This window comes from Ursus americanus, chromosome 11 (genome assembly GCF_024610735.1).
Source record: "Ursus americanus isolate L20-20 chromosome 11, mUrsAme1.1.p, whole genome shotgun sequence".
NCBI classification, from domain to species: Eukaryota; Metazoa; Chordata; class Mammalia; order Carnivora; family Ursidae; genus Ursus; species Ursus americanus.
This window is the reverse complement of record NC_142137.1, coordinates 8,909,489-8,936,121: the sequence shown is the minus strand read 5'-3', so window position 1 is coordinate 8,936,121 and position 26,633 is coordinate 8,909,489. Positions and strand designations below refer to the sequence as shown.

At 46.7% G+C, this 26,633-nt stretch overlaps 1 protein-coding gene across 4 annotated transcripts in view; it reads left to right on the top strand.

Moving 5' to 3' along the window:
• The window catches only part of GABRR1 (gamma-aminobutyric acid type A receptor subunit rho1), a 29,638-nt gene extending 6,263 nt beyond the window's left edge, over window positions 1–23,375 (top strand). Inside the window, exons 2-11 of one of the 4 annotated variants that reach the window (XM_045807095.2) lie at window positions 5,583–5,585; window positions 7,390–7,434; window positions 8,165–8,274; window positions 9,742–9,809; window positions 10,805–11,028; window positions 15,506–15,588; window positions 17,858–17,998; window positions 20,056–20,208; window positions 21,956–22,152; window positions 23,057–23,375. In XM_045807095.2, coding sequence (XP_045663051.1) covers window positions 5,583–5,585; window positions 7,390–7,434; window positions 8,165–8,274; window positions 9,742–9,809; window positions 10,805–11,028; window positions 15,506–15,588; window positions 17,858–17,998; window positions 20,056–20,208; window positions 21,956–22,152; window positions 23,057–23,350 — 1,318 coding nt within the window. In that variant the 3' untranslated portion in view covers window positions 23,351–23,375. Of the gene's footprint in view, window positions 1–3,098; window positions 3,105–5,582; window positions 5,586–7,389; window positions 7,435–8,164; window positions 8,275–9,741; window positions 9,810–10,804; window positions 11,029–15,505; window positions 15,589–17,857; window positions 17,999–20,055; window positions 20,209–21,955; window positions 22,168–23,056 lie in introns of those variants that run through there. The other 3 variants (XM_045807094.2, XM_045807098.2, XM_087865294.1) reach the window with 3 other exon arrangements.
• Window positions 23,376–26,633: the final 3,258 nt, after the last annotated feature.

Genomic DNA, 26,633 nt, shown 5'->3' with positions numbered 1-26,633 from the left:
TTCTTGCTTAATCCTTCTAACAATCTTATAAAGTTAGTATCATTTACCCTTTTTATAGAAAACTGAGGCACAGAAAGACCAAGTAACCTGCCCAAGGTTTACAGCTAATTGGGGGCCACCCTGGGATTCACACTGAAGTCTGACTGGTGCCAAATCTGAACCCCTTCCCATCCTGTAAGCTGCCTCAGTGAGAAAACCTAACTTCCTTTAAAAAAAAAAAGATTTTATTTATTTATTTGTCAGAGAGAGAGCAAGATCTTTTTTTTTTTTTTAAGATTTTATTTATTTATTTGACAGAGACAGAGCCAGCGAGAGAGGGAACACAAGCAGGGGGAGTGGGAGAGGAAAAAGCAGGCTCCCAGTGGAGGAGCCTGATGTGGGGCTCGATCCCAGAACTCCGGGATCACGCCCTGAGCCGAAGGCAGACGCTTAATGACTGAGCCACCCAGGCGCCCCAGCAAGATCTTTTTTTTTTTTTAAGATTTTACTTATTTATTTGTCAGAGAGAGCTAGAGCAAGAACAAGCAGGGGTAGTAGCAGACAGAGGGAGAAGCAGGCTCCCTGCTGAGCAAGAAGCCCGATGTGGAACTTGATCCCACGACTCTGGGAGCATGACCTGAGCCGAAGGCAGCCTCTTAACTGACTGAGCCACCCAGCCGTCCTGAGAAAACCTAACCTGCAACAAGTGATTGTGACTTGCAATTGCTGTGACATCAGGTCTCCCTGTGGGCTTTTACTACCTGCTCTTCTGGGCCTGGGCCCGTTCCATCTCCAGGTGGGAGGGCAGGAGGTCGGGGAAGGTAGAGAAGTTCACTCGGTAACTTCATTTACCAAACTATGTTGCGGGCTGTCTCCTTGATAGACATACTCTTTGTTTTCTTGCTTTTTTGGTTTTGTTTTTTTCAACAGCTGGTATATTTAATTAGTTATGGGAATTCCACTCAAAAGATGTTTACTGAGTCTAAAGTGTTCAATGGCACGTAGTTATATGGTGAATAGAATATGATCAGTAAACAACGATTGCTCATAAAGGGGGTAGCTTTGGAATTAGAGACAGATTTCTACATGTTAGAAAAGAGTGTATAGAAAGTAGTTAAAGAAATATAATAAATGGGAAAAATATAACCTGAGAATTCTGATAAAGAGATTAGGTGGGAAAAAAATCAGAGCTTTAAATTAAAAGAAAGTAATCCAGTGTCTTCAAATGCAAAGGCATATGGAATTTAAGTTGGGACATATGTACGAGATAAAAGAGATGATCTAGGCTGAGATTTTACCTGAGAAGTAATATGCCCTTTTGCCCCCGCCAAGGGCGATAGCATCCCAGGAGTTTGTGCTAAGGACCTGCCAAGTTGGTGGGAACAGGGGTCAGTCATGGTGGCAAGAAAAAAGCTTGATCGAACGACCCTGAGATAGGACTTGGAGATAGGATCAGAAGCCACATTGAAGTTGGGCCGGTCCCACTCACACCAGATACAACCCCAGCTGTCTTTTGGCTCCAGGCAGCGCTGGTCTCCCATAGGTGCAGGACCTCTGGTATCAAGGAGTGTTCGCACCCTGTGTTAGTCAGGGTTCTCCAGAGAAACAGGACCACGAGGTTGCATGTAATATGTACCCATCTATCTGTACACAGGGCGTTGCATAGATACACTGTGTGACACAGAATGTAGCGTAATATATATGTATGTAGAGAGCAGGAAGGAGGACTGATTTATTTGAAAGAATTGGCTCATGCGGTTGTGGGGGCTACAGAGTCTGAAATTTACAGGGCAGGGGGCAGTCTGAAAGTTCAGCAGGAGTTGATGCTGCAGCTCAAGTCTGAACGCAGCCTGCTGGCAGAACTCCCTCTTCCTCAGAGGATCTCAGCCTTTTCTCTTAGGGCCTTCAACTGATTGGATGAGACCCACCCACATCGTGAAGAGCAATCTGCTTTGCTTAAAATCTACTGATGTAAATGTTAATCACATCTTTAAAACTACTTCACAGCAGGGCACCTGGGTGGCCCAGTTGGTTAAGCAGCCGACTCTTCATCCTGGCTTAGGTCATGATCTCAGGGTCACAAGATTGACCCAGCATTGGGCTCTGCGCTGGGCATGGAGCCTGCTTAAGATTATCTCTCTCCCTCTCCTCTGCCCCTCCCCACCCCACTCTCTCTCTCTCAATAAAAACAAAAACAACAAAACAAAACAAAACAAAAACCCTCACCGCAACATCTAGGCTGGTGTTTAACCAAAAACTGGGTACCATGGCCTAGTGAAGCTGACACATAAAATTACCCATTATATATTCTTAGAGGGTTTGAAAAGCAGATTATTGGTTATTTACTCAAAAATCCAACTTAGTAAGAATCAAAAGAAATGAACTATTTATACCCTAGGGAAAAAACAGAATACTTACTCACTATGTGGAAAAATGCACAACCTCTATGACAATTCCAGAAATAGAAATATGCTTATATAATATTATAAATATAATATAAATAACATTATGATAACATCCTTATTAGATAAATAAAAATTAAATGCACACATGTGCACGCGCTCGCTCACACACTCCCTGTGCTTCTGGGTCTGGAGGAAACCAAAACCACATTTGTGGGCTCTGCCAGGCACTGACCCTTCCCACGCTGCCATCCGCTCATAGGGCTGGAGCTGTACGGTACCCCCAGTACCTTAGTGGTGATGCCTTCTGGAATAGGCTCGAAAGGGCTCCAAGGGCCCAACCCCTTATTTCACAGCCAAGGAAACAGAAACAGACAGAAAGCAGAACCATGACGATTTCTCTCATCAGCCGGGAAAGCTGGGGCCTGAGGCAGTGCGCAGGCTTCCTCCCCGGCAGGTGTCCTTCCTGCTAAACCAGGTCGCTGCCTCCCTGTGCACAAACTCCCATAGCGGCCTGACTCGGGGTGCACACTGCACAGTAGCCCCGTGCTCAGCCTTAGGGGAGCAGCAGAGCCAGCTCGGCTGGTCTGGCCCATGTGTCCTCCCCGACCTCCCTTCCGTCCCCACACGGGCCTGCTGGCTGCTCACACGAGCGGCCCCACCTCCGGCCTCTGCCCCTGCCAGGCCTCTGGCAGGTGCGCTCTTTTCCAGCCTCAGCAGGTTGTTCCCTCATCTTCAGGCTTCTGCCTGACTGTCGCTTTCAGGGAAGTGTTCCCTGGCCACGCGGGTAAAGCAGCCAGCGAAGCACCCACTCCCGAACCCGCACTCGCTTGCCGTCAGAGCCCGTGATGTCTGTTCCCCTAAGGTAAGAGGAGCCCTGGGTGTGTGTCCGTGAGGATATCCTTTGACGCTTTGGCTTGGGCGGGAGCAGTTACAGGCAGCCCCGAGAATCCGTCACCGAAGCTCCTGAGCTTGATGGGACAGTGCTGGGAAGACTGGCTCCAGACAGTCAGGAGGCCTGGCTTTCGGACCTGGGGCTGCCTCATACTCCGTGACTTGGGACAAGTCACTGGACATCTTCAGGTCTGTTTCTTTTGTAGGGTGGAGTCAGTTAGGTCTGTCACCTCCGGGCTGTTGTAAGGACTGTGCGAGCCAAAGTACGGGCAAGTGCTTTGACTACCGTAAAACTCAGGAAACCCCTAAAGACCCCGGGTCTCACCTATGCCGTCTTGTGATGAGCGCGGATCAGAAACTCCCTCGCAGACCCTCATCCCACCAGGCACCCCTTAGGGCTCATGTCTGCTTGGAGGACAGTGACACCATGCACACCATCTGGGGACGCTCCCTGGATCTGCCAACTAGTGTGTCCCCCCCCCCCCCCCAGGAAAAGGAGCTCAGTGCAGGATATCTGCTCTCTGAGCTCTTGCTGGTTTCATGCCATCGACATGATGGGACACAGTAAGTTCCTAAGTTGTCTTTGTAATCAAAGTTCTAGCGTGTGGCCAGGAATCATCCTGGAGCTTAATTCAGCAGCTTTCATGATACCCTTTTTTCTTCTTTGTCAATCTCAAAAAAGCATTTTCTCATCCCCAGTTCTCTGGCCTCTCTCTTATTTTCCAGATCTTCTCTGCTGCAGAATCCTTAAGTTTCCTGAACTGTAATTCATCTGGGTCTGCAGGCTTGAGTTGCATTTAAACAAAAATTACAACAGTGGTTCTCAACGTTGGCTGAAGAGGTTTGGAAGCTATTGATGCCTGGGTCCCACCCCGGTGTGGGGTGTGGTCTGGGAGGTTTTAAGCATCTCGGGTGACCCCAAAGTGCAGTCGGGCTGAGAAACCCTGAGTTAGGTGATCTCACGCCAGCATTTTCGCTATGCTGGGCAGCATCTCATTCTTTTCACTGCTCCCCTCCCAGGCCAGTCTCTATGACCGGGTTCTGTTAGCAGAGTCTCAGCCTTACCTTCATCGTGGGCTAACATTGCTCCCTCTCCTCCAAGCAGCGTATTTCCGTCCGCACGCTCTCCTGGCTCAGAATACAACTGTAAGGAAAGCTGCCTGTCTCTAGCACCTTTCTTGAGTATCACCTCATTTAAGCCTTGACCTCCTTGGCACACTTCTCACAGGACCATTCGACCCTTTGGAACGTACCTTTGGGTTTGTGCTTCTCTTTCCATATTTTGTACGTATTTTTGTGAAATCTGAGTTCTGCACACTACGAGGAGCTAGGGCTACAGAGGTGTACGAGATAGAGTCCCTCCCTGATAGAGTTCACGGTGGAGCACGTGAAGTGGTCAGAAAGCCCCCTGCCCCATGGGCTGGTGCACATTCTAATAAAGGCAGAGGAGAAGTGCTGACTTTGGTGGGAAGGAGAGAAATCAAGGAATTCTTCCAGGAGGAGGTGATATTTGATCTGGGTGTGCAAGGCATTGTCTGGGTAAGAAGAAGTATGAAGAATGGTGGCAAAGACTTTCCAGACAGATGGGACAGCAGGAACAGAAGCATAGAGGTAAAATGGGCAACTGCAAGAAGTGGGGGACAGAGTGGGAGCTGAGGCTGGGCCTTTACATATATATAATTATTACAAATGCTATGAAAACAAGATTGTTTTCATTAGCTGGTTGAAGAAATTCCTTCCTTATCAAAATTGAGTTTTCTATCTTCTCAAAGATGACATAATCAGCAAAGTGAAATATAACTTATCTGGTGCTCTGCTATTAGCTAAAAGAGGGAGACTTTCAGCAGACCCCTTGCTCATCACAGGTTCCCATCCCTGTTCTATCTAACCTCTGAGAGAGTTCTGAGATGAGCTTTGGGAAAACATCACGCACATACAAGCTGACCAGGAACTACAGCCAGGAAACATCACGACGTACCATGGGTCAGAACTTTCCATTCTGTCCAAGAGGATAGGAGGGACATGGGTGGTTGAAAAAATGTACACCCTCTGTTCAGTCCAAAAAGCCGTCTCAAATGTCATCCTATAGTATCATAACTTGGGACATGTCTATATTTTCTTCATAACTTCTCAGGGGCTCATTGAATAAATAAGTTGGCATCAGTTTCATGTAGGGTTCATGCTAGCTCCTATGTGAGGGGAAAGGTAAGCTTGGACCTTCTACATCTAAACTAGATTCCAGGCAATGGGAGCCAAATCTTCCAACAAGGCACCGTGGCCAACCTTGCTTCCAACCCTTAGAGCCAGACCGTCTGGATTTGACTCCCGAATCCATCATGTTTACAAGTTATTCAGACCCCCCTTTTTCTTAGTTTCCTCATGTACATAGTGGGATCAGGATAAAGCCTACCGCACAGGGCTGTTATGAGGACAAAGCCAAGTTAATACATGTGATGTAAGTTAGCATACCTGGCACATGGTAAGGACTCAAGCAGTGTTAGTTATTCCTATCATTTGCTGCGTGTCATACCTCATTTCAAGATCAACGATCAGGGGCACCTGCCTGGCTCAGTGTGTAGAGCATGCAACCCTTGATCTGAAGGTCACGAGTTCGAGCCCCACGTTGAGTGTAGAGCCTACTTAAAAAATAATAATAATCATCCTCCTGGCTGGTAAAAAGATACTAATGCCGTGTAAAATATTTCATGATATATTGTAACTTGAGTTTAAAAGCAAGTTACAGTATCTCCTCTTTCTCTCTTTCTCCCTCTCTTAAGAGGTTAAGGGTATATGAGATGGCAAAAATTATTTCCGAGTGGTTTTTATTTTCTCCTTTGTGTTTAAATCTATTTTGCAAATTTAACAGGAGCATATAAGCAAAGAAAAACTTATTTTAAAATATTAAACATCGTGAGAAATATTTTAAGGATCCTATTTATCAGTCTTTTCTAGGCTAGAATCTAAGCTTCAGGATGGGAGAGGCAGTGGCATCTCAGAGCCCATCTCTGTTTCAGGCTGGCCCAAAGCCAAAGAAAGAACGAGGTCAAGCTCAATTTCCATCCCAAGCCCTTCTTTTGATCCCTCCTGCTTCCCTTTTCAGATGCCCATCAAGGGGGCTGATTCCTTCCTTCACTCCACCAGCATGTGTTGAGAACCCAGAGGGGCCGAGCACGGTACAATATACTAAAGATAAAGAAGAGTCTGCCCTCGGTGGCCTGTGGTCTCATCCTGCCCCTGCTGACCATCAGTTGTGATGGCCTGTAGCCCAAACACAGCTCTCCCTGCAATCTTAGCTCTTCCCCACTCTTGGGACCCATTCCTGAGACTCACTCCTGCCGAGCTCCTGCCTCTGCGCCACTTTGCTACGGATGACATAACCCCTATGCATCAGTCCTGATGTGTGGGCATCAGTCAATTCCTGGCAGAAAACAGTATTGCGCTCAAAAGGGCTTAACCAATAATTGAATAAAGGGACTACTCGTAGAGCTGTGGGCAAGGTTCTGGGAACCAACCAGCCATGCCAATGTCCTCAAGGTTGAGGACGAGCAGGAAGCCATGACTACCCACAGTCCTGGAGGGGAAATAGTATTATTAGAGCCTGTTGAAGACACTGTGATTATCTGTAATCACAGAGCAGCACAATTGCTAGTCCCTGGCATTGAAGCAGGAAGAGAATTAGGAATAAATGCCCTCGTCTGTCATCTCCTGCCAGCGCCCATTTGGCTGAATCCACAAGCCAGAGAGCAAGGATGCCTGAGCGATACAGTCCACCTGGCAATGCATTACTGTCTGTAGTAACAGTTTCATGGTAGGTCCAAGTTAGGAACCACATCAGTTTCAGGTCTGAGGGAACTAAGGGGGCAGATATTTTGAGGCAGACATCCTCAGACCAGTCGTTCTAAGTAATTAATTCTCCAAATCCCTGCTCCTGTGGGTACTGGGAAAAAGCTCATCAAAAGGCTAAATTAATGCATTGAAGCATCATAGTTTTGGTTTTTTCTTTCACATTTTATTCTGACTGTACCGGAAGTAGATCTGAAGGGTGAGGAGTGCTTTGTTGATTTGAGTACCTAGACTGTCTCTAGCACACCTTTGCTTTTAATTTTCATCGCAGACAGAGACAACAACCAGAAGTACACAGAGATGCCAACAGTAAGACAGGCATGGCCATAAACACACGTGCACCATTCTAAAGATGTCTCTTGTCCACACCTCAGCTGTGGTGACTTTCAGCAGCACCCCCATGCCTGGCCAAGGAGCAGAATGAGCCAGCAGAGGTCAAGGGTACCAAGCTCTGCCCACACCCACTGTCTTTCCCCTCCAGCTCAAACTCTCCCAGAATGGCCACAGCACTTTGGGGGAGTTTAGACTTCTTAAGAAGGCCAGGACCAGCAGTTCTCAGCCGTAGCTACACATTAAATTCATCTGGGAAGCTTTTGGGAGTGTGGGTGGCTCAGTTGGTTAGTCGTCTGCCTTCTGCTCAGGTCATGATCGCAGGATCCTGGGATCGAGTCCAACATTGGGATCCCTGCTTGTCAGGGAGCCTGCTTCTCCCTCTCCCCCGACCCCGCACTCATGCTCTGTCTCTCTTGCTATCTCTCTCTCTCAAATAAATAAAAATCTTTAAAAAAAATCATCTGGGAAGCTTTTAAAAATACCAATTGCCAGGCCTCATTCCTGAAGTTCCCAAATCCAAATCTCTGAGGCGGGACCTGGGCATTGGTATTTTTAAAGTTCCTCAGTTATGATTCTAGAGGAAGAGAGAATATCCAATAGCGTAAAAGAAGAAATAACACATCCCATTGAAACGGTCACGATCAAATCTGACTGCAAACATTTTTTTCTCTGTCTTGATTGGAATATGTGACGAACTTGCTTCTCCCCGTTGGCAGCCCAATTCTGAAGCGAAGCCCTGATATCACCAAATCGCCACTGACCAAGTCAGAGCAGCTTCTGAGGATAGACGACCATGATTTCAGCATGAGGCCCGGCTTTGGAGGTAGGAGACCTGCACTCCTGGTGGGGTCTGTGCCCCTGTCCACAGTAGAAGTCAAGCCAAGGGACCACCCCGCTTCGCTCACCCCTATCAAGTCTGCTCAGGGGGCCGAGCCGGAGCCCACGGTGACTTCTGAGCATCGCCCCTGTCCACCCCGCCGTGGGCTCTGCTGAGCCCACTCCCAGGCTAGCCCACTCTGCTGAGCACACTCTCAGGCTAGCCCACTCTGCTGAGCACACTCCCAGGCTAGGCTGGCTGAGCTGTCCTCCGGCCGCGGCTCCCAACAAGGAAGGCTGGGGATCTGTGAGGCCAGCAGCCGGCTGTGGGAAGGGCCAGGGGAGACCGGGCAGCCGCAGCCCAAAGCTGCCTCCGGAAAATGCCCCGAAATAACAACCTTGGACAAAATTCGTGCTCATCTGGGAGCTGGCAGACGGAACTGTGGGTGTCTCTCCGAGGGCAGCGTGTGGTCTGCTGGGTTTAATTAAATGAAAATAGCTTGAGAAAATAATGATCTAGTGCAGAGGGCTGTCACAGCCCTTTGAAGCTGAGCCCGCAGCTGGCGGATTTCAGCCCCCTCAGTGTCAAATAGGGTTTTCATCCATATGGGTTTCTTCCTGGAATCAAATATTTATTTTAGAAATCATTCTCCCGTTTTTATTTCTCCCAGCCACCTTCACCCAAAGAATAAACAGGTTCTGGAAGGGAGTCTGTATCCAATCCTTAACCCACCGCTGTTGGATCCAAACCTACCTCCATCCATGACAATCCGAGTGTGCCCCACGCCTGCCCCACATCCAGGGAGGGAAAGGGGCAGCAATCTATTCCCTTTATAATGCTTTCCTTCTCTTGATGAATATTAAGTTTTCGTGGCCTAGAAATGCCAAACAAAACTCTAATGTTTCAAGGCCACCCTGGTGCATCACGTCCCTCTCGGAGCGACTCCATCATGTGGCAAAGAGGCAGGTCTGTGGGCTTGGCAAATGACCTGACTGTGGCTTTCGTTCTGGGTGCCTGTTTACCAAGCAGTGCCTTTCTCATGGCCACAGAGACATGGGCTTCCACGACAAAATCAGGAGGCAAAGATAAAGGATAAAGTGGACGACCTCGTGCTAGGCAGTAACTCCTTAGATTAGACCCAGCTTTGAGCTAGATCTTCGCTGTACCTTTCGATGAGCCTGTGTAACCAAAGAAGAAAGCTTTATAGGACTCTCATTGTTTCGGAATCACCTGAATGATTCAGACAAAAAAAAAAAATTTTTTTTTAAAAACCTTTTGTTGGAATATCCCAGGGAGCCACCCCATGATTCAACTCTTTGATTTCTGGTTTCGCCTCAGCTTGACATGTGGGGATGCCAAACCTTCAAATCTGACAGGAAGCTGAGGAAACGGGTTCCAGGGAGAATGCTCCTCATGCTTGTAATAAAAATTCAAAGAAAAAGAATAAGTTTTCTTGCCATGCCCCGTTTGCAGGTCCGGCCATTCCCGTTGGTGTGGACGTGCAGGTGGAGAGCTTGGACAGCATCTCAGAGGTCGACATGGTAAGTGCTTCTGTTTCTGGGGCTGAGGGCGGGTGGGTTCACACGGGGCCTGTGCTGGGCCAGGAGGTCCACACACCCGAATCACTGGGTCTCACAACTCCTTGTGCCATGGGAATGCCCACACTCGTTTTACAGGTGGCTCAGGAAGGTTAAGACACTTGCCAGAAGCCACCCAACTGGTATGAGACAGAGCTGGATGGCAAAGTCGATCTCCCTCCAGTGCCTGGGCTCTTGCCACTGGTGTGTGTTCTCTGGGCAAAGGCCCTCCAGCAGAAACCGTGCGGTCCAGGGTTGCAGCGATCATGTAGCCAGATGTTCTACAGCTGGAGATCCTGCATCTGGCCGTGGAAATGCAGAACTGCTGAAAAGGGTCCCCTTTTTTCCTTTCCAGCGAGTTAGATGGGAAAATGGAATTTCTACAACTCCTCGACTTACAGGACTGTCTACAGCCTCACTTAGTCTGGGTTCTCCGAAAGGCAAACTTGAGAGAAGCATTCTAGCACAAGTGGTTTATTTGGGAGGCGGTCCCGGGAAACACGCCAAGAGAGTGGGCGGAGGTGAGACAGGGATGGGGAGGAAGCAAAAAGGCCCGTGCCCTCAAACCAGTAACTACTATGAACCTCAGTCCCTTTGGGGGGAACTCCGAGAGTCAGCAAAGACCACACCTCCGGGTTATCCCAGCTGAGGGGCCAAGGAGCTGGGGTGCTCATCCCGCCCTACCCAACCCCCCCCCAACAGCCTGAGGGTCAGCAGTGCTGGCGGCGGCACCTGGTCAGTGTGGAGGCAGATGCCGGGATGGGCTGGCCGCGGGAACACCGGTTCGGCTAGCGACGTCTGGCTGCGCCCCTCCCCTGCAGCCCTCCTGCTGCAACAAACCCCAGGCACCGGACCCTGCGGCTTCATTCCAGCCAGGCGGCGGGCTCCGTGGGGCGCCCGGGGTCCCGCGGGCACCAGCAGGTTCAGTGTGTGCGCCCCCCTCTCCGCCCCTCCCCCAGGACTTCACGATGACCCTCTACCTGAGGCACTACTGGAAGGACGAGAGGCTGTCCTTCCCGAGCACCAACAACCTCAGCATGACGTTCGACGGCCGGCTGGTGAAGAAGATCTGGGTCCCCGACATGTTTTTCGTGCACTCCAAGCGCTCCTTCATCCACGACACCACCACGGACAACGTCATGCTGCGGGTCCAGCCCGACGGGAAGGTGCTCTACAGCCTCCGGTAAGGGCCTCGCAGCCTCCCCGCGCCGCCTCTCTCCCGGAGCTGCTCTGACTCCCAGGGGCGGAAAGGCCGATCGTTCGTCTAACCACAGCTTCAGTGCTGCTTTTTGGCCTTGACCAGCCACCCTCGAACCTCTCAGGAGGCTCCACCTTTCAACGTCAAGGGAAACCACTTTTACCCACGATTTGTGGGTAATACTTGTAAGGAATTATTTAGTCTCCAAAACACATTTGTGGAAATTTCTCAAGCTGATGCTCATGATTTATGCCTTATCCTGTAGGTTATATTTTAATTTAAAAAATTTAGGGGCGCCTGGGTGGCACAGCGGTTGAGCGTCTGCCTTCGGCTCAGGGCGTGATCCCGGCGATCTGGGATCGAGCCCCACATCGGGCTCTTCCGCTGTGAGCCTGCTTCTTCCTCTCCCACTCCCCCTGCTTGTGTTCCCTCTCTCGCTGGCTGTCTCTATCCCTGTCAAATAAATAAATAAAATCTTAAAAAAAATTTAATAAAAGTTTTATTTAGACTCTACTGGGAGTCAGCGAAATAGATAACGTATTCTTCTGAAAGCCTTGCCTCCTTAGATGTCTACAGTTCCCATCTTCCAGGTATATTTTAGAACTTGGCCTAAAAGAAATTCTTTACCTTACGTGGCCAGCCACAGGCATGAGTGCTGCCCTTTCTCACCACATAGTCCCACTCGAGAAACTCTGGAAATCCCGGGACGCTTTATGACTCTAAATGGTATTCTGAGCATCACTTTTATAATATAAAGAATATAATCTGTTTTTCTTATGAGCTCAGATGTCTTAGAAATGTTCAAGCGCTCATTACTCACTGACCTGGAGAAGCTTCCCTTAAACACAGGCGCCCCAGCTGGGGCTTTCACTGCTGGCCAGCTTTAGAATCTCACGGCGTCCCCCTGGCCCTCCCGGGGAGGACTTGTGCAGGTGAGCCGCGGGCCTTCACCGAGAAGGGGCTCTGCTTGCTGTGATTTACTCCTCCTGTGCTGGGCTCATGTGCATTTCCGTTTTGTTTTGCTTTTTGAAGATTTTATTTATTTATTCGACGGGGGGTGGAGATAGAGCAGGAGTGGGGGGCAGGGAGAGGGAGAAGCAGACTCTGCGCTGAGCAGGAAGCTGGACGCGATGTGGGGCTCCACCCCAGGACCCCAGGATCATGACCTGAGCTGAAGGCAGACGCTTAACAGCTGAGCCGCCCAGGCGCCCTGGTGCATTTCAGCTTTAAAGACTTTGTTTTGGCAAAGATGAATCCATACTCCGGTGTCAAAGTACGGGATGCCTGGACACGGTGTATTTTTTGCATCAAAGACGGGAATGTTGAAGGGAATTTCTGCCCCCATCCTCCAAAGGAGTACCTATGCTGATCCCTCAGTACTCACCCTGGCTTGGGACCCGAGCAATTGGTTACCAGACTCAGAGTGGAGTTATGGGGTTTTCCTCTCCACAACTTGAAATGCCTCCCCCCATAGAAGAGCTCCGGAGGGTCAAGGAGGTTCAATCCCTTCCCCCAGCCGTGTTGGGTTGGTTCTCCCTGGAGTCCTCACATCTGAGGCAGGCTGTCAAGCATCCTAAAGCTCAAAAACCACCAACAAAACCTCACAACCTAACGGCACCACCAGGGACACAAAAGACTAGACCGTAATGCACGTGACTTCCGGTGTGCTGGTAAGTGTCTCACTACTGGTTGTCTGGGCTGAACGTGCGCATACATACGTGTGCGTAAGCTTGTCGTAAACGTGGCTGATACAGACGACCTAGAGTACATGACTTATAAGTGAAACATATATGTAATACTTTTTGTTATAAACCCCATACACTTATAACTTCAATATGACTTCCTATTTCTTACAAAATCCCATTTTTCCCAGTTTTATTGAGATATAATTGACATATAACCTATTATTTTTTATAATTCTATCACCAACAATAATTCTACAAAATCATGCAATGAAAAAATGTTTTGTAAGCATTTTTGTGATTATGTGATTTATAAATGAGTGTAGATCTGATCAAAAAGATTGTTGATATTTTTGTTTGTTTTATTATTTTTTTAAGTAATCTTTAAACACAACATGGGGCTCTAACTCACAACCCCGAGATCAAGAATCACGTGCTGTACCAACTAAGCCAGCCAGGTGCCCCTATTTTGTTTATGACAAAATGAAACAGCCCAGAACGATGTAGGAACTTCATTCATTCATCAGAGACATAGCAATTTCCTTGCTGAATTGGATAATAGCTTTTAAATACTGGAAGATGGTATCCTAAATTTTTTGTACTATTTATATGTAATGGCAAAAGATATAACAGACTTTTAGGTTTAATCTGCTTTCTTAATTCTAGACAATCTACAAAACAATATATCAAGCTCTAATTTGTAGCGTTGGCTGATTTCTATAGTGCAAATACTGCCATCACAGCTGACTTCAAACTACCAACCTGTCGTCACTCAATGCAGAGTTGAGAAGAACGCATAGCAGCACACTGTCGGATAGTATTTTCCACCAAGTAAACATTATAGATGTAACTTCAGCTGTATCAATAATGGTAAAATAAGTAAGAAGTGATGATTTTTGAGTATTTATTAGTCTGTTTTAAATGTAAGTTACTTAAGTTTATATAATTTCATTTTTTTAAAAGATTTTATTTATTTATTTGACAGCCAGCAAGAGAGGGAACACAAGCAGGGGGAGTGGGGGAGGAAGAAGCAGGCTCCCAGCGGAGGAGCCCGATGTGGGGCTTGATCCCAGGACCCTGGGATCACGCCCTGAGCCGAAGGCAGACGCCCAATGCCTGAGCCACCCAGGCACCCCTATAATTTCATTTTTAATAATGGCTATATTTAGGGGCGCTTGGCAGGCTCAGTCAGTAAAGTGTGTGACTCTTGATCGCGGGAAGCGCCAGGTTGTGTGTAAAGATCGTTTAAAAATAAACTCTTTAAAAAAATATAATAATGGCTTTATTGAACAACCAGCTTACAAACTTCCTGAAAACCTAGCAAGCAGCTTTCCTGAGCCAGATGAAGTCTAGCCCAGCACACTGCTGGATGTGATCACAGCAGCACTACATAAAAAACAAGGAAGTGGAAAACCCTCCTGTGTGTTCAGAATCAAAGTTGTCAGTGAGCCTCCTTGTGGCTGAAACAGATGCTTTGATTTTTCGTCGCAAATAAAGTCATAAGTTTGTTTGATTTAAGTGAAAAAAAAAAGAGGCCTTGATTGTGGCCAGAGGGAAAGATTTGTGAGATTGTTCTTGGGAGAGAGTTGTGAGCATGCCATGAGCCTTCAATGGGACTTCTCCGAGAGCTTGGTACACGTGTGCCTACCAGTGGGAGACACTGCTGTCAGAGGGCAAGAGAAGAGCCGTTAAACACCCTGTGGGTGTTGTGGGGCCAGTCTGTACTCCCAGGGTTGTTGGGAATAGTTAATATATGTAGTAGAAAGCACAAGCAGGGAGGAGAGGCAGAGGGAGAGGGAGAAGCAGACTCCCTGCTGAGCAGGGAGCCCGGTGTGGGGCTCAATCCGAGGACCCTGGGATCATGACCTGAGCCAAAGGCAGACACTTAACTGACTGAGCCTCCAAGGCACCCGAAATTTCCATTTTAATTAAAAGTGATTGTTTTTTCCTTTTGGCCATGAATCATCCAGACAGCTTCTACAAGGTTATACATAGCAATTTTTTTGTGGTTGAAGGAAAAATAGTTTGTTCAGTATCAGCCAATAACTGTTAATCATATCCTGCCATGAGATTGCCCACGAGATGGGAGAATTTTCATCTATGACTAATGATCTGTGTTTGTTTATTCTTTGATGCAGAAGCCCGTTTTCCTGTGTAAACTCAAACAGAACCATCAGATGCCAGCAAGCGCTTACATGCTGGTACAAAAAAGCTCTCAGTGTTTTTTCATTACTATGATCTCCATGGAATTATCCACTAAAAACACCCATGCCCACTAGGAGATATTATTATCAATATAAAAATATCAACATTGTAAAAAAAAAAAAGTGCCCAATTTGGCCACTGGCAGAAGGGTTTCATTAATATTATTTCTGATATGTTGTATATAAATGTTGAATATCGACAAATTCAATAAAAGAGCAGAAAAAAACTGAATTTATCTAAAACCAGAGAACAATATATGCTCCTATGGTTTCTTTTAAGAAGCAATATCATATGAGTTTTTATTTCACATTTTTATATCGATTGAAAGCATTGCTTCGTTAACATGCTTGAATGCGATAGAAGTTGGTAGAGACACTCTGGAGTTAAACCCAGAGTACTGCAATGACTTTATCATACTTTATCATACCTAAGCTACTTACCTACATCCTGACACCTTGCATATGAATTATAAGGAGGCAGTTATACTGGAAGGAAGCAGAGCCCTTTTCTGTTTATCATTTTGCACTTGTATTTTGCAGCCTCTGAAAATTTGGGCTTTGTCTTTTTGTTTGTAGGGTTACAGTGACTGCAATGTGCAACATGGACTTCAGCCGATTTCCCCTGGACACACAAACGTGCTCCCTTGAAATCGAAAGCTGTGAGTAGACTGTCCGGGACATCAGCACACAGATCCTGAGTAATTCCCAACACCACTAACTCTCAGTAGCAGGAACAGCTCCTCATTCATGGCTAGTGATTTTTTCAAGTGATTTTTTTAGATTAAATCTAAGTTCAGGGTAATTCTGAAAATCAGGAACAAGTCTGAGACTAAAACCTCTGCTCCCATAATTGACCCTTTCAACGCGCTACGGCAATGGCTTTAAACTTGGTTCCGTGGGAACCTCGGCAACTGCTGGGGAGGGGGTAGAGGGCTCAGCAAATGTGGGTCTCCTTGTGCAGCTGTTTCTACCTGCCGTCCAATGTGTGAACTCATTTTTGATCTGTTTTATTGTTCCTCTGCATAAGATTTCTGTCGAAGAAAAGATTTCTTGGCAAAAACCAGTTTGGTAACGATTGCCCGCGGGAACTGCCAAGGTGAGCGCAGGTGGTGCTTGAGAGTCTCAGGCACAGCTGAGGGGCCTCAGGACACTTGCACACACGGATGCCCTGCACAGGTTAAGAGCCAGGCCCCAGGAAGAGCAAGGCTGAGACAGCGTCAAGGACTACTGACTTACATCTCCAGCTCTCTACACAACTGCTCTGTTTTTCAGTTTTTGCCCCAATGCTTCCTCTGGTGGGCACGGTCTGGACTCCCCCATAACTCCAGCTGGCCCACTCCTCCCAAGTGAATACCAGCTCATGACCCCTGGCCCTTCCTGGCTGGTGACCAAGCCCTAGTGAGGAATCTCTTTGGCACAGGGCCTCTTTGTAAGCCTACCTGCAGTTGTGTGCAGTGAGCCAGGGATCCCCTGGCCCCAGTCATCTGGGGTGGAGGAGGGCAGGAATGTTGACACAGAGATCCAATGGACAGCTCCATAGGACACTGAATGTGGGAAAAGGGAGTAATAAACCCCAGGACCAAGGGAGGGACTACCCACCGCATAGTGGCTTTCTGCCTGCTGTCATTTCATCCTCACCAGAAGGTTACTGTTATCTCCATTATACGTGGAGGGACATAGCACTAAGGACTTAACTCATTGGCTCCAGTACCCTGCTTTCCCCAGTACACCCAGGCACTCCATCACGAAGGTAGCGCCTTCCAGGTTGCATCAGTCAGGGTGCACAGAGAAGCAGAATATTGGAGATGCATGCTAAGAGATATTGAGTGCAAGGAATTGGCTTGTGTGAGCGTAGGGGCTGGTGGGGCAAGTCTGCCATCTGCAGGGCAGGCTGGTGGGAAGGGAAGGCTGGGAACCCCCGTTGGGACCTGAGCCTGTCCTCCACAGGCGGAATTTCTTCTTCTTTGGAGAAACCTCAGGTCTGCCCTTAAGGCTTTTCAACTGATGGGATCAGGCCTACCCAGGTTGTCCTGGATCATCTCCTTTACTTCTGGTGAAGTGGTTGTAGGCGTCCCATCTAGAAAGCATCTTCAGAGCAACAGCTGGGTTAGTGTTTGATTGAACAACTGGGTCCTAGAACCTAGCCAAGTGGATATATGAAACCAACCATCACACAGGTCAAGGGTAAGACATACAATAAAACAGAGGAATGAAATAGGACAAGAACAGTTGAACACACAAGCAGACTGCACCGGCCATTGTTAGGTCTTACCTCAGTTCTGTCCAGGCTGCAGGTAGGTTTGCTCAGCTGGACTCAGTGTGCGCTCAACGAAAGCAGGCGAGGGTCAGGACGCAGAAGCGCCAGAGGGCATGATCGTTCTGGGGGCATCACTGATTCTACCCTGGGTAGGAGCCATTGGAAGCCTGCAGAGAAGGGGCTTGTGTTCTGCTGCCATCACTTTATGGGTCGTTTCTCTCTAGAATGCCGCCCTTATTACCTGGAGAGTATTTAAAGATATTCGCCATCAAGGATGCAACACTACACTTAGGAAGGAGAAAAGAAAGGGCTAAATCAGCCTAGGTCTGTAAGGATGGTCTGTAAGCGGTTTTGCCACAATTTCACCATTTCTGCTCTACAAGTATACCAATTTCGTGTATGGTAACCTACTAAATGGCAGGCTGAATTGTGGGGCGAACGCCTTTGCAGGAATTAGGAGCATTTGGCTTGAGAGTTTTGCTCTGACGACTTCTGGAAGACTGGGGAGAATTTGTCTTTTTTAAAAATGTTGTTTTGCTTTGTTTAGACTGTGGATTTTTACTCCAACTCTCTTACTACCATCCTGATAGTTGGTGTAGGAGATGTGGAGCTGCTTCCACGGAGCCCCCCAGACAGGCCCGGCTCCCCACCGCTGTCTCTCGTCTTTTCAGATGCCTACACGGAGGATGACCTCATGCTGTACTGGAAAAAAGGCAATGACTCCTTAAAGACAGATGAGCGCATCTCGCTCTCCCAGTTCCTCATTCAAGAATTCCACACCACCACTAAACTGGCCTTCTACAGCAGCACAGGTGGGGCGGGGGTGAGGGGGGCTGGGGGGGCCGGGGGGGTCATCCTCCCTTTCAGGAAAGGTGTGAATTGGGTGTCAAGGGAGCACAGCTGGTGCCACCTGGATTTGAAGCCAAAGGTGGAAATCCTAAATCAGGTCTCGGGGTGGCCAGCACCGGGGAGACGTGATTTTTGGAAAAGCGTCCGAAGTGAGGCCCTAGAATACATCAGTAAGGACTCAAACATCAGCCATGTGAGGAGGTTTGTTTGAACCAATCCTTTTGCCAGTGTAGCAATCCCCCGATGGGATTCCCAGAACCCCCTCCTCTGAGGCAAGAAACGGTTCAATTTTAGGTCTATTGATTTCCATTCCCTCTGCTCCACTCAACTAATCCTGTCTCTCTCTTTCTCTTTTTTTTAGTGAATTTTCTCTTAAGTATGCTGCTTGCACAGTCCCTCTTTGTGGCCTTGTGAGCCTCTGGGCTCAGCGGTGTATGGGCTTGTCACCTCTCCTTGCCTGGGGGCATGCTCTGTGGTCCTCCTCCTGGCAGCTGAGGGGAACAGCTCTCTCCAACCCTTACCTCCGGGTTGACTAATCACCTTTCAGGATGATATTATTCAAATCTTTATGTAGTTTCTTTCTTTCTTTTTTAAGTAGGCTCCACGCCCAGCGTGGCTGCCCAGTGCCAGGCTTGAACTCACGACACTGAGATCAGGACCTGAGCTGAAATCAAGAGTCGGATGCTTAGCTGACTGAGCCACCCAAGAGCCCCTCTTTATGTGGATTCTTTTGCCAAAATTTTGCATGACTGTGCAGGAAGTGCAACCTTTCAAGTCTTCCAATCCGTAACGGAGGGCACTGTTTCACTCCCAGCATGTCGCTGCAATCCAGCATATCTCATCTTCTGTATATATCGCTTAGGAGTCTTGGTTTTTCAGGGGATCCACACTTCATCCATAGCAATCTGACACTTCCTCTTGTCTTAGTCTGTTTGGGCTGCTATCACAAAATACCATAGACTGGGTGGCATCTATAGAACAGACATTCACTTCTCACAGCTCTGGACGCCGGGAAGTCCAAGATCAAGGTGCCGGCAGAGTCAGTGTCCAATGAGAGCCCACTTCCTAGTTCACAGACAGCCAGTTCTTGCTGTGTCCTCGCATGGGGGGAGGCGCAAGGGAGCGATCTGGGGTCTCTTTTATAGGCGCACTAATCCCACTCATGATGCAATCACTTCCAAAGGCCCCACCTCCAAATATCATCACGTAGAGGATTAGGTTTCAACATACAAATTTTGGGGGGACACGGTCAGTCTACAGCACCTGCACAGTCCCTTTCTGGGACTGTTTAACAGTGATAACCATTGCATTATAATTATCCAGGACGCCAGGTTTTCAAGTTAATGTTGCCAAGTCTCCATTTCATTTTCAGTCCTCGTCATCCCAGGTTTATCCTGCTTTTTCCTTTTCCTTCCATCTTTCTCCTGTTCCTTTGACCGCCCCCATGCGTATTTCCTCCTTGCAGAGAACACAAGGGCAGAGCTGAAGCGTAGCTGAACCTGTGATCGTTCACTGTTCCTAAATGCAATGTATGGGTTAGCTTGGGATTTTAACTTTAAAACATTTTCCTCCATAAAGAAATCCAAAGGGGCTTGTTTAAGTAAATGTGTCTCGAACTTTATCATGCCTATAAATCATGTGGGGAGTGTTGTTAAAAGGAGATTCTGATGCAGTAGGTCTGGGCTGGGGCCGAGAGTCTGCATCTCCAATAAGCAGCTAAGTAATGGTGACATTGCTAGGCTCTGTCCCAAAACGTGACAAGAGTCTAAATGGCCTTCTCAGGGGGTTCGTTTACATACAGGACAGGGGCCAAAGATGCCTTGAGAGGGACTCACCCAGGTGGTGTTGGTTGTCATATAATCACTCTGGAGTCCATGGTTTTTCTCACTTAAGCTTTGTAACGGTATGGCAAGTTTCCAGGAGAGTGTCTAAGGCATTCACGAGTCCCTGAACAGAAGGGGTCGTGTGCGGGAGCTGAGTAGCTGTGGCGTGTGCGATCTTTTCTTTCTGTGTCCCCCAGGCTGGTACAACCGTCTGTACATTAACTTCACCTTGCGACGCCATATCTTCTTCTTCTTGCTCCAAACTTACTTTCCTGCCACCCTGATGGTCATGCTGTCCTGGGTGTCCTTCTGGATCGACCGCAGAGCCGTGCCTGCCAGAGTCCCTTTAGGTAAGGAACATCTCAAGTGTGTCTTTCGGGCGTCTAAAATACAAGTAATTTCTTCCAGATGAAACTGTTCATTTCAAATTGGTTCTAAACCTCTGTTGGCGTGATTACTTGGAAACACCAGGTTATTGATTCACGGGTAAAATGCCATTATTAAGAACCTATGTCTCCAGGGTCCCACAAGTGCCCATGCAAACACCCCAAGTTTTGTTAGAACCATGTTCTGGAGTCAGTGGTCCTGGTGTGTGGGTGCTTTCTCTGCCCACCTGCAGAAGGAAACCATGTTCCATAACAGGGTTTCTCCAAAGGCGGCCCAAGGGATCTTTGCAATGGAATCTCTGGGGGAAATTGTTAAAAAAGAAGAATCCTGTGTCTCATCTACGTGTATAGAATTAGAATCTCTGAGAAAGGACCGGAACCTACATTTTGAACAAGGTCTCCTGGTCATTCTTATACATGCTCACGTCTGAAAATCCCTACTCTGTAAGCATTTCAGGAATAGCTATTTGCCATCAACTCTCTCCCCCACCTTAAATATTGTGCCCGCTCAGTCACGCACACCACCATTGCTCAGATGGTTCCGAGGCTTTGAGGGGCAGGGTCATCCCCCAGGTTTTAGTGACACTGAATTGGAACTGGCCCTTAAGGTGACCCCAGTCCCCTGTGATTCGATGCTTGCCAAGCAAATGCTCTCAGTTTAATTTGAAATCCCAGGCAAGTACCCCTGACAAACGCCCTGTCCTTTAACAGGTGTTCTGTAGCTTGAACGGTCACCGTGTTAAATAAACAACCATTTTAGTTTTAAAAATCTAACCCCCCTAAATGAAGTTAACATCAATTCTTGGTAAAATTGACCTCTGCATCCTCAAGTCAACACTGGTGAATGGGCGGCCAGGGCTGGCATGGGGGTGGCTGCCAGAATGGCCCTGACAACTAATAATGCAGGCCCAGGACTGCAAGATCCTATACCAGCAACAAGGACACAAGTACTGAAATATACCTAGTGCACTTCTTTCCCTTTTTGGAGAAGTAGTTACAAGAAACACATATATACCTGCTCATTATATAATCTCTGTTTTATTTATTTATTTATTTATTTTTAAGATTTTATTTTTTAAAGTAATTTCTATGCCCAACGTGGGGCTGGAACTCACCACCCCGAGATCGAGAGTCGCATGCTGTATTGACTGAGCCAGCCGGGGGCCCCCATAAATCTCTGTTTTAATCAATTGAATGGAAATAAATATCTTACTGCCAAAAATTTCTAGGGTGTGCTCTCTACGGAAGGACAAAGTGAGACAGGTGTTTGGGAGGATGTGGAGGGGAGGGAATGGGTGAGGAGGTGGGGGAACAGGAGACGCTTTATAAAAGCTAAATCTTGAGGGGCACCTGGGTGGCTCAGTGGGTTAGGAGTCTGCCTTAGACTCAGGTTGTGAGCTCAGGGTCCTGGGATGGAGCCTTGGGTAGGGCTCCCTGCTCAGTGGGGAGTCTGCTTCTCCCTCTCCCTCTGTTCTCTCTTGCTCTTGTTCTCACACGCTCTTAAATACATAAATAAATAAATAAATAAATAAATAAATAAATAAATAATAAATCTTTTTAAAAAAGTGCTAAATCTTGAAAGATGAATAGGTGTTTGCTAGACGGAGGGGCAGGGATGGAGATATTCTAGGCGGAAGGAGAACAGAAAAAGAAGAGAGGAGTGATGGCCTCCAGGGTGTTCAGTGAAACTTGTGTCTCACTCTATTTGCAGGTATCACCACCGTGCTGACCATGTCCACCATCATCACGGGCGTGAATGCCTCCATGCCCCGCGTCTCCTACATCAAGGCGGTGGACATCTACCTCTGGGTCAGCTTCGTGTTCGTGTTCCTGTCGGTGCTGGAGTACGCCGCCGTCAACTACCTGACCACCGTGCAGGAGCGCAAGGAGTGCAAGCTGCGCGAGAAGGTGACCTTGCCACGAGTGAGGCGTCTGCTCAGGGATAGAGCCTGGTCCTGCTTCGGACCGTGGACAGGTCAAACCTTCTCTGTAAATTGGGGCGGTGACATCCCCTCCTCCACCTACTTCACAAGCTGGTGTGAAGAGCAAACAAAATAGTGTGTTAAAACAGTGCGACATTTACCCTGGGCTACATCTTTCAGTCATTCAAATATTTATTTAGCACCTACCATATACCAACAGCTAAGCCAAGTTAACTAAGACAGAGTCCCTTTAATCATGGTGGTGTTCATTGTTTAGTGCTAAAAATAGATGACAATTCAACATGGTGAAACAATTATTTGTGAACCCACAGGTGTAATAAAACAAACAAACAAACAAACAAACCCCTTCCAGGGAAGCACATCCTCCATTCTAGGAACTTCTCTTTCATATGTGACCTTGTGCATCTTCCATCATTTCCCAGATCATCTTCCCTCCCACCCAACTTTTCTTTCTTCCTCCTGTCTGCAAATGATTATTTCCTCCAGAAAACTAAACCTAAGTAAGAGTAAACTATCTCCACAATCCCCACCCCATCACACTACACACACCTAATGTTATCTGCAAATATTTTTATCAGGGCTCCTATCCATTTTTAATCTCAGAGAGAACAGCACAGTTATCTGATCATGAACATTCAGGTTGGTCTCTGATACCATGTGATGTTCCCTAAGAGTTGCTCCATAGACTTGGAACAAAAATGGGCACCTGCTCTTTTAGCCGGTCTGCAGAGCCAACACCGTTATTTTCCCATGCCCCGCCCCTAACTGGGAATAAAAGAAACTAGAAAAGGCAGCCCCGACCAGCATGCGGTTTCTTCTGAGAGCTGGAACTGAGCTCGCATCACAGCGTGTGTTTGCTGTGTTCGCAGCTTCCCTGCACCTGTGGACTACCCCAGCCTCGCGGGGTCATGCTGGATGGCAGCTACAGCGACGGGGAGGTTAATGACCTGGGCAGCTACATACCGGAGAACGGAGAGAAGCCAGACAAGATGATGGTGCAGCTGACCTTGGCCTCGGAGAGGAGCTCCCCGCAGAGGAAAAGTCAGAGGAGCAGCTATGTGAGCATGAGGATCGACACCCATGCCATTGATAAATACTCCAGGATCATTTTTCCAGCGGCGTATATTTTATTCAATTTAATATACTGGTCTATTTTCTCATAAATGCCTGTTAACTCTATAAATTTCACATTCTTCTGTAGGCACCACAGAAATACCTGTGTGACGAACATAATTCAAGGTTATGATGCAATTGAAGTTCCCCCTACCCATCCTTCTCCAGCTTTCCAAAACTACATGGACAAGACACTCACTGATTTAATTTGCACTTATTAACCACCTATTGTATCCACAGCATTATACTCGGTGCTGCCAGGAATAGGACACCCGTAACAACTGGTGATAGTTGTTCCTGGGGAGCCCCTGGAAAAGCACACTGCCAGTGTTGTGGACACACAACACTCAACCTCTTTTAGACCCTAGGTGCTTATTCACATGAATGATGTCCTCTGTGTGCATGTCATTATATTCTCTGGACGAGATGGAATCGGTAAGCACCTAAAGGTCACTTGCACAGAACATACATGCACCTAAATCCCCACTTTCACCAAAACTCATGCCTCGCTTCATAGTCTAGTCCCTATTTTTCAATGTGTCTCCTCATGTTTATCTTAATACAAGGCAATAATAATTTTCCTATTCTTATTTACGTCTATGGTTCATGAAGTTTGACCTCTTCAGAAGCAAAGCTCTTTAGATTGCTGCAATGGCTTCTGATTCGGGGCGGAGGGGGAAATTTCTCTGATAGGAAGACTATGAAGAAGAGGGTGTGTGCATGCGTTCTGTCAGTTCTGTCATAGAGATAACTAGCCTAGAAAACTTGTGTTTCAGTGTTTCCTGTTTCATAATCACTGCTTCATGTAGCTCCGCCTTGGAGCATGTCCTGGTTCAAAGTGAAGTCCTTTCTCAGTAAGGTGATATCTTCACTGAGGAACTTGGGAATAGACAGTTTTCTGCATAAACATTTCAAGAAAATGCATAATTTGGAGCTACTACCTGTAACTCATTAGGATGAGAAATACATGGTTTCTGAAGAAAAAAAGAACACCAGAAAGAAAAAGAAATGGGAAGACATCACTGAACATCTTGAGTGAATGCCAGCATTTTCTGTGAACCAGAAAACGATGGTCACCTCTCACCAGGGCATGGGATAAGAGAGAGGGTTCTCATTTGATGTGTTATTTAAAAATAAGTAAGTTATTCATACTATATATCTACAGGATCAACCCCCACCAAACTTATCCAAACAGTATTTGTTTGAAACTCACTTTAATAAAGTGAATTCTATACACAATGATGTCATTTTCTTTCCACAATTGAACTGAGCACCCATACTAAATAATATCTCTTCATATGAGAGCTATACTTCATTCCAATATGAAAATAAAACCATATTTGCATAAATCCTAATTACAAGGTAGTCTCCCATTCCCCCCAATAAGAGCTCATGAAAATGAAGTTTTTTGGCAAACTCAAGAAGATACTTAAAGGGATATAGATAAAATAGTTACACATTAGCTTTTGATATTTAAAACCATTTTTAAACATTACTTTCTTAGTGCTTATTTTAGGAAACAATTTCGATCAAACTCTTCGCAAACATCCTTGCCACTCACTTCTTCCTCATGACCAGAGCCACTCTGAGTTATCTAGCAAGGTTTCCAGGGCGCATCATCTGAATTTCCATCTACTTTGTTTAGGAAACTCATGCAGGATGCCGCATTAGTCTGCTCAGGCTGCCACAGCGGGGGGCTTACACAACCAAATTCATTTTCTCTCAGTTCTGGAGGCTGGAAGTCCAAGATCAAGGTGTTGGCAGGTTGGGTTTCTCCTGAGGTCTTGCTCCATGACTTGCAGAAGCCCACCTTCTTGCTTCATCCTAGCACGGCCTTTTTCTCTGAGCCCATGCATCCCTGGTGTCTCTTCCTTTTCTGTAAAGACACTAGACATACTGGATTACAGCTCCGCCCTTACAATACCATTTATCCTTAATTACCTCTTTAGAAGCCCTATCTCCAGGTAAGTCACAGTGGGAGTGAAGACTTCAACATATAAATTGGGGTTGGGGGGGGGCAAAATTCAGTCCAGAGCAGATGTCTGTGGGAATTAGGCATTTGCATAATAGTACATCTTATAGCTGTTTATTCTTGATCCTTATAATGTAATCCATACAATATTGTTTTTTAAAGTTTATTGTGAGATCCACACTAGTAGTTGGGAAGAAAAAGTGATGAAATTCATGTTAAATTTCTTTGCTATCTTAAAGCAATTCTCTCAGGTGACCTCTTCAAGCATTTCAAACTAGTATTGATTGAGGTGATTTCCATGCTCATGTTTTCTCAAGGCCGTACCTTGCTGTCAAAGCTATGTGTTTGAGAGAGAACTCTAAAACGACTTTGTAAAGACCCAAATATAAAGCAACTCCCTCTTTCTGATGGATAATTTTGGAGAGAACCTCACCATGTATGTGGGCACCTATAGTACTTAATAAATACTTGCTGGCATGACTGGAGAATAGGAAGATGTGGTTATAATATTGTCTGGTTAAGAGGCAGGTACCATCGTATGCCCATATTGAATAATTTTTCAAGAGTCAAAATGCTGTAAAATACAGTTGACTTGAACTATATCAAACACCATTTATTCCCTGTCTGGGAGTTCAGAAGGCAGTTCAGGATTTCAAGGTTTCTTATCGTCGTTGTGCTACGATGCGGACGTCATGAAGATGTGCGGAGTGTTAGCCAGCAAGGAGCTGGGGCTAGTCAGACCAGCTTTTACTCAATGGCAATATTCTCTTTCTGTGTTATATATCCCTAACCAATATTCATTAGTTTTTTCATAATTCATATTTTAGAAAAGTGATACTCAATTTTAGAAAAAATAAAAAATGGCTTATTAGTAACAATGAAACCTCACATTTATAAAACCCAGTTTTACAAATAAGTACTTTCTTCTTTTTTTTTTTTTTAGTAGGCTCCACACCCAGAGTGGAGCCCAGTGCAGGGCTTGAACTCACAATCCTGAGATAAAGACCTGAGCTGAAATCAAGAGTTGGATGCTTAACCAACTGAGCCACCCAGGAGCCCCACAAACAAATACTTTTGGTGCCGTGTGTTGGGGTCTGGGAGCAAATGGTCAAGAAGGAATTCTTGAGGTGTCTTTGGTGCAAAAAAGGTGGGGTTTTGTTTGTTTGTTTGTTGCTTTTGTGTTTTTTAAGAGTGCAAAAAAGGTGGTTTTATTAAAGCATGAGGACAGGACCTGTGGGGAGAAAGAGCTGCACTGGGGTTGAGGAGTGACTGATTATATACTTTCAAGTTGGGAGGGGGTTAAGGATAGCATAAGTCTCTAAGGAATTTGGAAGCAAGGTTTCCAGGACCCTGGGGGCCAG